This window comes from Helianthus annuus, chromosome 11 (genome assembly GCF_002127325.2).
Source record: "Helianthus annuus cultivar XRQ/B chromosome 11, HanXRQr2.0-SUNRISE, whole genome shotgun sequence".
Taxonomy (NCBI): domain Eukaryota; kingdom Viridiplantae; phylum Streptophyta; class Magnoliopsida; order Asterales; family Asteraceae; genus Helianthus; species Helianthus annuus.
Window position 1 is genome coordinate 15,609,330 of NC_035443.2, and position 9,849 is coordinate 15,619,178.

A 9,849-nucleotide genomic window follows, 5' to 3' on the forward strand; every position below is an offset into this window, starting at 1 on the left:
GTGTAGAAAAACGTGTTCAAGATATAAAAGACAAATGATTTCATTGTTAACATGTATTCACGCCCATTTTTAAGGGTGTGCGTCTGGTTGGAACCCGATAGAAACTAAACCCAATAATTCTAGAAAACAAAAATCAAAGATCGGATTAGTATTAGGGTGGATGGGTCGCATATTCCGAGGTTTACCCAACCGATTTCACCCCAAAATTAAGAACAAGAACCAAACCGAATATACTTAATACGTTTGATCTCGGTCCAAGTCGAACCCTGCTCAACCCTTTCATTTTTATAAATATGTCATTTTCTAAACTGGCCCACCATTTTTTGACTCGTGTATTGAGACATGTGTTAGGAGTTAGCACCAAAATCCTCTCTTTTTAAGTACATTTTATAGGAAAAGTTCCCTCAAATCACAAGTGTTCTGATCATATAATATAACTGAACTAAAAAGGTTTGAAAGTTGTTTTTGACAATTTGGTTACGAGAATCCCCTTATGCAAAGCACATGTTAAAAACATTGATATACCAAAAAAATAATCGACAGAGGTTTTAAGGAAGGAAGGCTATACATAGATGTCTAAGGTGCTGTTTGTTTTTTTATAGGTAAAATGTCTGCAGTCTGCGGACCACATCTACAGACATCTGTAGCAGAAGAGGTGGACCAAATCTCTGCAGTCTGTAAAAAGAAGGCTGTTTGTTTTTTAACTTCTGCAAATTGCTGAAATAAGCTGAAATCAGATTAAACACCCAAAAAATCATATAATCATAACAAACAATGGACTAAAATCAGAAAACAAACACCTAAAAATATTAAAAAACAAATTAATGCATTTACTCTGCAACAGTTTCTCAAAGAAACCCCTTAGTTATGAAACATTTATTTGCTGTTACACACCACCACAACTTCCGTCAATGATGTCGCACCCCCAACCCCGTACCGTCACCAAAAACTGTTCATGCACTCGTCGTTTCTAAGCCTGTCACCGTCACCCTAACCACCTTGTAACAGTCTTCTGTGCATTTTTAACAGCCTCTTGATGTTGAGTGCACAATTTGTGTTTTCGAAGTTATGGACAAGTTATGGACTTGACAAACGCAACCCATGAAGGATATATGCCATTGGTGAGATAATACGTCCTTTTATATTCCTTACCATTCACAACGTAACTAACATTTGATGCTCGACTTGACAATGCATCATCAAAAACAGAAGATCGTTAAAGGACGTTAATATCATTGCACGGACCTGGTGTTTCGAAGAATGCGTGCCATATCCATAAGTCATATGATGCAACGGCTTCTAAAATGATTGTTGGTTTGCCGCGTCTACCTGTATATTGTCCAGCCCAAGCATTGGGACAATTTTTCCATTCCCAATGCATACAATCAATGCCGCCAATCATTCCTGGGAATCCACGTTCTTCCCCAACATAGAGTAATCTTGCTAAATCATTATCATTGGGCTTTCTAAGGTACTCTTGACTGAAACAGGAAATAACATCTTCTACGAACTTCATAAGAGCATCCCTTGTTACAGTTTTACTTATTCTTAAATATTCATCATGTGCATCTGTTGATGTCCCATACGCTAGCACACACATAGTTGCAGTACAATTTTGCAATGATGAAAGACCTTACCTGCCTGTGGCATCACGTCTCTATTGAAAATATATATCATTAGCTGTGTAGGATCGTGTTCTGACCTAAACGAGTCGTTCAGAGGCGTTCTTCTATGTTTCAGGTGCGGAATAACAAGAAGCGTAGGTAGAAATAGCTTGTTCTTCTCTTAATCTACTGTTTTATTGAATTGACAATGATTACAGCTCGATCTTCACACCGGCAGCACTTCAGTATGGAATTTGACAAAGTTACAAATGATTTCGCTTATAGGGTTTATATAGGTATGAGAGTTTCGCTTCAAATGTCATGTACGAATAAGCGAAACCTTCCACTTACTGTATAAGCGAAACCTCCCATTTGACATAAAAGCGGAACCTCTAGACAATGTCCCTATAAGCGAAACTATCTCTCTAAACACATACCCTCGCCTATTTTCTCGTAAAACACGCCCTAATCTATACAATACAATGTATGACTCGATCCAAGACGAAGTTGACAGATGAAGTGCACCAACAAGCTGTAACAGCATCCACTATATGTAGGAATAGTGGTTTCCGCATTCGGAATCTACGTCAAAATGTTACTTCATCATATGTTGGGTTCTCAACAAAGTAGTCTTTCATCAAGCGCGCCTCACTCGTTCACGTTCACGATCACAATACCTTCTTCTTACTGTAGGAGCATGATATCTAATGATCATATTCGGCATGTTTATGAGTAATTCAACCAACATGTTATAAAATGCTCGATTTGATTGAAACACTCTTTCTTCCCATTCATTGCTCTCATCTGATGAATCGGAACTCTAGAGTTTTCAGTGTATGACATTTTTCATAAAGAGTAGAACTAAAGAGTTTTATGGTTGGATGAGAAAGTCTAACGATTATGCTATTGCGATGTTTGAGATTAAACACAAAAGGCTAGTGTAAAATTCTCTCAAACGTGTGCTCTGATACCAACCTGTCACACCCCGATATTTATTACACCCGGTGGGCCCGGATGGGGCATACGTGACGAGATTGATATCAAATACACAAGTAGCACAGCGAAAGTCTTGGATTTAAAATACTATTACAAATAATAATGTACGAATGTTCAAAATATAATACAGACATATATTGTATCAAAAGATCCTCAGGCGGATCGTAAATTTACAAAATGAAATAACAGACTAATAGGCTTCTTATGCAAGGAGTTGTAAATTCCTCTTAAGCATTACTGGGCACTTCCAGCCTATTTCGTAACCTTGCAACCTATCACTTAGTCTTTTGAAGATACGTCAGTTTACACTGGTAAATATAAATAACCGACATATTTTGAAAATATTTCAAAATTGTTTTAAGTGCACAAAGGCACATATATTTTATAAATAACTTGGGACAATAATAATTATCCCATATATAGTTTTACATGCTTGTCAATAAATATGGGGCCCGATACAGAAACCGATAACATGATTAACCGACACGCCACTTTAACTCATAAAGGGTATCCCCAATATGGGTAGAAAATATTTTATGATAACATTAGCATCTGTCGGGTGTATGCCTACACCCCGTGCTTAAGTTGTGGTCATTTGCAATTAAATGAGCCGAGTATATCCAGGACACGGTCGCATTAACCCCCAATGTTTAAGCTCTCAAGCAAAATAGATTAAAACGGGTTATGCGGATTTTCTAGTCGCAATCCGACATATGATACCATACCCGACCAAGCGGTAATAGTTTACCGTATCCCAAGCCCGTATAGGGAAAATAGGTTAAGAGTATTTACCTGGCTTAGTCAGTCTTACAATGCAAGATATAATATAAGCACAACCGTTATCAATTAGCTAAGCTTGGTTGCAATCTACTGGAATGCCTTAGTCTGGAATGAGTGGTATAAAATACTAATTAGAATGTTAACGGGTCTTATTCAAGTCATAGACTTGGACCGGTTAACTTAAATTAATGAAAACGGTACTACACGCTAGATTAAGCGATGGCCGGATAGAATGTAGTTTAATCCCTCACAAGTACTAAGAGTTGTATAATATGGGTAAACATGTTTACATTCTGGAATTTGAAATAAATTTGAAAGAATGACCCATTTTGGTGAACTTACGTAAACTAGTTACATAAGCTAACCGTACGCGCATAAGCGGTATCGGGTAATCGAATGAGCTATAAACAAGTTCAATATGCCAAAAAAATTTAATTATTTTGTAACATCAGTAGGTTATCAACTTTGAATGATCATTATGGTTTAAAACCAAACTATGCACCATAAGGGTATTTTAGTCGTTATATGGCATAATTCATGAACTTGTATAAAAACTGATGTTATGAACAAGTTCATTATTCCAAAACATGTTAATTATATTATCATATCAGTAGGTTATCCATTTCATAAGTTTATCATTGATTAAAACCAAGTTATGCACAAAAAGGGCATTTTGGTCAATATTAGGCATTTTATAAGAACTTGCAATAAAACTCAAGAACAGATTATGATCAGATAGTATAACCACAGAGGGTTATTCTACACAATAATATGATCATAATGAAACTTAGAATCAGTAGCTAAAATTGCTAAATCGGGCCAGAATCGAAAGTCAAAGCATAAGTCAAACTGCTTGACTTTCAGTTGCGAACCGACACATAAACTGGAACTGAGGGGCTGAACATGTTTATACATGTTTTAATATTAATTACCAACTAATATGATGTTTAAAAACATGAGTTAAAATGTCTACACCTTCATTTTATAAGTTTTCCAAAAATCTGCCGTTTGACTTTTTATTAAACATAACTTTGACCCGTAATTTCACCAACTTAACGTGATTTCCAGGAGGTGCCCTTTTGAGGGATTAACACATACCTTATTACGATCACATAGCCATGTTCGATTCGAACAATGGCTAAACCATATTGGTCTAAACCGAAAGTCAAAGCAAAAGTCAGTTTGCTTCACTTTAAGCTAATAAAAGCCTGTAAAAATGAAAAGAGTTGGAAAGGAACACTTAGTTGTGATCCTTAGAATATTTAGAACTCAGGGTATACTCCTTTAAGATTAGAAACTTCCAGATAGAGTAGAGACAAGAGAAATGAAGAAATGGTGCAAGTTGTTCAAAGACTCAAAGGTCCAATTTATAGTTGAGGAGGTTGAAAGGAGATCATGATAGGTGTTAGAGGTGGTCTAGGATGTCTCTAGGTGTGTATGGTGATCGATGTCGTAAGGTCGGTCAAAAAATAAAGTAAAGTGTCCTATTCACCTTTTACTAGTAAAGGGCAAGTAGGGTGTCAAATCCACGGGGAATCAGTGGAAAGTACAAAGCTCGTTGTTTATAACTAATATCTAAATTATAACCTAATTGCTTTTTGCAGTTTGAGAGTAATTATGAAAACAAATGTAAAATTGTGTTTGTAAACAATAGTGAGAGAAATGACCAATCTCCGGGTTTTCAGGTTATGCAGAAAATCAGGTTACTTAGTTACCACTATTTGGAAATCACATAGACATGATTTGATAAACTTGTTTTGATAAATAATTAACGGAAAATATATTTGATTGCAACGATCCACGATCGAAACCGAAAGATTGATGCAAATGAATAGTAGTCCAATTAATTACCAATTTCAGATTTCATACACATAGTCAAATTCAATGATTAAAGGTTTAAAACAATGACATCCTAGAATTTAATCCCGGTTGTTGATGAACAAACCAAATAATTGATGAACTCAAATGATAATGATAACCAAATAATTGTTTAATCAAAACAAAAACAATAAGAATAACTAACCGAAAGATTAATCAATTCTCAATCCAAAAAGTTGTAAACATATGTAAACCCAATGTTTCACACATAAACCCTAACCGCGGAGACGGTCACGGGATGACTAGCCGCTCATGGCACTCGTACAATCTTTCGAAATAGCTTGAAAGAGTGATGAAGACATGATGACTTAGTGATTTGTGGATGATTTAATGGTGATGAGTGGTGTTGATATTCGAGAGCCAAAGGTCTACGTGCTTGCTGCCAAAGTCGATCCTCAGCTAGGCCCAAAATTCTGTTATTGGCTGCCCAAAAAACAAATTCCCATATATCGGCCAATTGTGCATCCTCTTTTATTTATTTTTTTTTTTTTACATTAATGTATGCCAAATAGTGAATGAGGATGTTAGCATGAATTGAGATTCCCAAAAATTGTCTCTTGTGGCTGCCAATTTTCGAGATATGTTAGTGTGATTTTTAGAGCCCACCCCAATTAATGTTGGCTGCTCCTAGTTGTTCGTGAAGGGGTCTCCAAGTTGTAATGTCTCCAATTAATTCGATGGTCATGATCTGTACTCCACTTAATCCTTTAAATCCACACAAGAAAAACATCACGTGCATGCCTTTGTACTTTCCAAACTGTAAGCTTCAATTGTGTTTCGTAAGCCTCAAGTACATATCACTGTTTCCTTTTTGTGTTTTGCTTTCTCGAGACCGCAACTTCCATCAATCACACGTAAACCTCATCCCCAAGTTATTGTTCATTTTGTGACATCCCTACCGGAACCGTAAGTCATGGTTCCTAAACCGTAACCCCAGGTGTATTCGTGCATCTTCTCAATCCTTCATTTATATATTTTCCATAAAGACAATAATGGCCCCTCAACTTCCATTCCTCGTATTTGAGCTATTAATTCGACCCGTAACATTCCTAAATGCTTCTGTTGACTGCCTTTACCAATCTCACATGCTCCACTTTCTCTTTAAACACTGTAACTTCACCAAATTCACGTGTTTTACCTGCAAACATATAAACACTCGCAATAAACCTATTCAAAGCATATAATCACATAAAACCACACAAAACATGTAAGATACGCACTTAAACATCCATGTCTCACACTCTCCATCACATCCCCACACTTACATTTGATTGTCCTCAAGCAAACCGATACGGAACTACTCACCATAGTAACAACACTTCTAAACCCCTAAACCAATGCAACAGATTAAGTCCCAAGTCATACCCGTTCCATAGACTGACACAATCAAGAATGACAGTCCGACAAGCAATTGGTGCAATTTATAAAACCTAAGACTTGTCTATTCACAACTAACATGCTTAGGATTATACACATGCTACACACCCCTCACAACAAACTCTCTTCTCGGTTTGGAAATATGAACTAGCGTGTAATGTGCTAGTATGTGTAACACTCGAAACCAAACATGAAATCCTGTAATCATAGGCTTGTATAACAATCATACCTCCACTGTATCATATAACATGGCACGCATCAAAAGGACTTTCGGTTTTGGGCTTAGGCTAAGGGTAGGAAGATTTTTGGCTTATATTTATATTTTTGTGTGGCGAATTAACAAATGACCAAACCGTGACAACTTTATTTGCAAACATAACAAACTGTTGGGTTGGTTTCTACCCAAAACAATATAACGCTATTTTTGCTCTTTTTCTTTTCTATTTTTTTCTTCTTTTCTTTGTTTTCTCTTTTTTTTTCACTTATTCATAATTTGTCGTTCACGGTCGGTATCAAACAATTCACCTTAGGGGGACAAACGAATAGCAAATAGGCTCAACAGGGCTACTAAGGGTGATAACTAGGTAAACACAAAACAAATAAACAGGTGTATGGGATATCCTAATGCCTTTATCATTTACGTGCACATATTAAACCACAGTCTCAGCATGTATCCAATCATACAAGTTCTAACACAGAATAACACGTGGCCTGCCCTCAACAAATGAAGTCATAATATAAATCATTCTATCAATTCTACAGGCTCAAGATCTCACCAAGAAAGGGTAAAAGGGTTATCGACACGTAGCATGTTGGTGCATATTTGTGACAACAACTTAGATTTGGTCTTTGGATATCTTGTAATTAGTAAAACAATAAACAGTTAGCGGGTTTAGCTTTGTAATAGTTTGTAATAGTGAAGTAAGAGTGATTGGGCCAAACCAAACCCACATATGGGGGAGGGTTTGCGAAATGGGCCTTGCCCATGTCCTAGCCCATATGCAAAGCTTTGTCCTATATAAACAAAGCTTAGCATTAGGGTTTAGGTTAATCAACTAATCACCTTAATCACTTGGAGAGAATTCGTGAAAGACAACGGCTTGGACGAATTAGGATCTTGATTGATTGTAATCGTTACGAAGATAATCAATAAAGATCGGGTTTGAAGTGATTCGTGTTCTACTAGTTTTCTGTGAAATCTAATCTAGGGGATTCCGCACTCTAGGTTGGATCGACGATTCTGTTACGATCCGCACGTGTTACGGGACTTACAATTGGTATCAGAGCGTTCGGCTCTTGATTGGCTTGGTTCAGAATCGTTTTCTGCAGAAAATCAGTGTTTTTGGACGTTTTCAGAAGCTGTGTTCGTGTTTTGCTGCTGATTTCGGATAGAATTCAAGCATTTCGGATCATTACTGATCAAAATACTTGAATTCCGGACCATTACTGATAGAAATATTGCATTTCTGATCAATTTTGGACCAGATTGCTTCCATTTCGGACAGAAAACAAGCTATTACGGACCATTACGGATCTTTTGATTGCTTTTCGGATTTCCAGACTTGAATTTCGGACTTGAAGGCTTGCATTTCGGATCATATACTTGCATTTCGGACCAGATTGAACTGCATTTCGGATCCACAGTCTAGCATTTAGGATCAGACTGTTCCATTACGAATCAGAACGGCTGATTTCGGATCAGTTAGCATCATTCCGGATCACACTTGTCCATTTCGGATAACCATACTCATTTCGGACCATTTCGGACCTTTTCTGATCATTTCGGAAGGGGTGGAATTTTTTCTTGGCTTGCGTAACAAAAATTGCACTGTTTCGCGTTTAGAAAACTATCCGTAACTCATTTGGACAAACCGTTTGCACCGTTGGGTTCGTTGGATTTTTAGGACAAAAAAAAAAAAAAAAACACTCTGGAAAATCCGGAAAAAGGCCTTCGACATTATATATCATTGGAATCGTATTTTCGAGACGAGTCTAACGGTATAATTTGGTAAAAACAGATTTCGGACACAATTTGTACGGTTTTACCAGTCTGATTACGTTAAAATGTCGAGCATGACTAAATTGAATGAACTATTAAGGATGGAGCATGAGGTTGGCACAACCAACAAACCACCTAAGATGATGAGGGTGGAAAACTACTTGACATGGAAGGATAGGTTTCAATCCTTTGTTGAATATCAGGACACTCGCATGTGGATCTGTATTGCTGACGGGTACACAAACCCTACACATGATTTTGAAGGCCGACCTCGTGTCACAGCGTATGTGAACATGCAGGAGAATGAAAAAAAGATGTATGAGGCTGAAAAGAGAGCCTTGGCTGCCATCAAGATGTCCCTACCTGATAGTATCAAACATACCTTTAAGAAGTACACTACTTCAAAGGAAATGTGGGATGCTCTAGAGAAGAGATATGAAGGAAATCCTGATGTCAAGAAGAACAAAGTTGATCTTCTGAAGAAGCAGTTTGCTGTGTTTAAACACATGAAGAATGAGTCACTTGAGGATATCATCACTCGATACTACCATCTGATGTCAGAGCTGGATAATTATGATATAGACTACTATTCTGACATAGAGAAAAATGACAAGCTGCTAGATGCCCTGCCTGCTAAATGGGATATTTACACTCTCATGATAAAGGGAGAAGCTGACTATGAAACAAAGGAGCTAGAAGAAGTTGTTGGAAAGCTAAGAGCTTATGAGCTCAGCATGAAGAAGAAGGACACTGGATATGATCAGGTTCAAGATCCAGGGATCTACAATGGACTTACATCTTCTTCATCTCATGATGCTTCTAGCGACTCTGCCACTGCTTTCCTTTCGTGTGATAATGAGCAGGTTACAGTGAATAAGGATGGTGATGTTTGCTTTGTTGCAGCTGCAGGAGGATCAACAGGAGTTAAGAGACAATCAGTTTCTAAGCAAACAAGCAGTGTAAAGTCAATGCCTATGAGTGTTAAGTCTGCTGAAGAACATCTTGCACTACTTGCTTCCTTTGTTGCCTCTTATGAGAACTACATTCAGGGGAAGATATCTGATCCTGCTACCTTAGATGAAGACTATGATCAGATTGACCCTGATGATCTAGAAGAGATGGATTTACAATGGCAGATGGCCATGATTTCGAGGCGTGTGAAGAGGTTCATGAATAGAACTGGAAGGAAGTTTGTGGGGAAGACTGTTGGTTTTG

General features: G+C 37.4%; 1 protein-coding gene across 1 annotated transcript; it reads right to left on the bottom strand.

Moving 5' to 3' along the window:
* Positions 1–1,216: 1,216 nt before the first annotated feature.
* LOC110887867 lies at positions 1,217–1,600 on the bottom strand. Its single transcript, XM_022135431.1, has one exon. It carries the CDS (start codon positions 1,598–1,600, stop codon positions 1,217–1,219), a length of 384 nt encoding a protein of 127 aa, XP_021991123.1.
* Between the last annotated feature and the right edge of the window lie 8,249 nt (positions 1,601–9,849).

What these genes read in the sequence shown, in the direction of transcription:
- LOC110887867 (XM_022135431.1), bottom strand. Translation starts at nt 1,600, where the DNA reads ATGTGTGTGCTAGCGTATGGGACATCAACAGATGCACATGATGAATAT.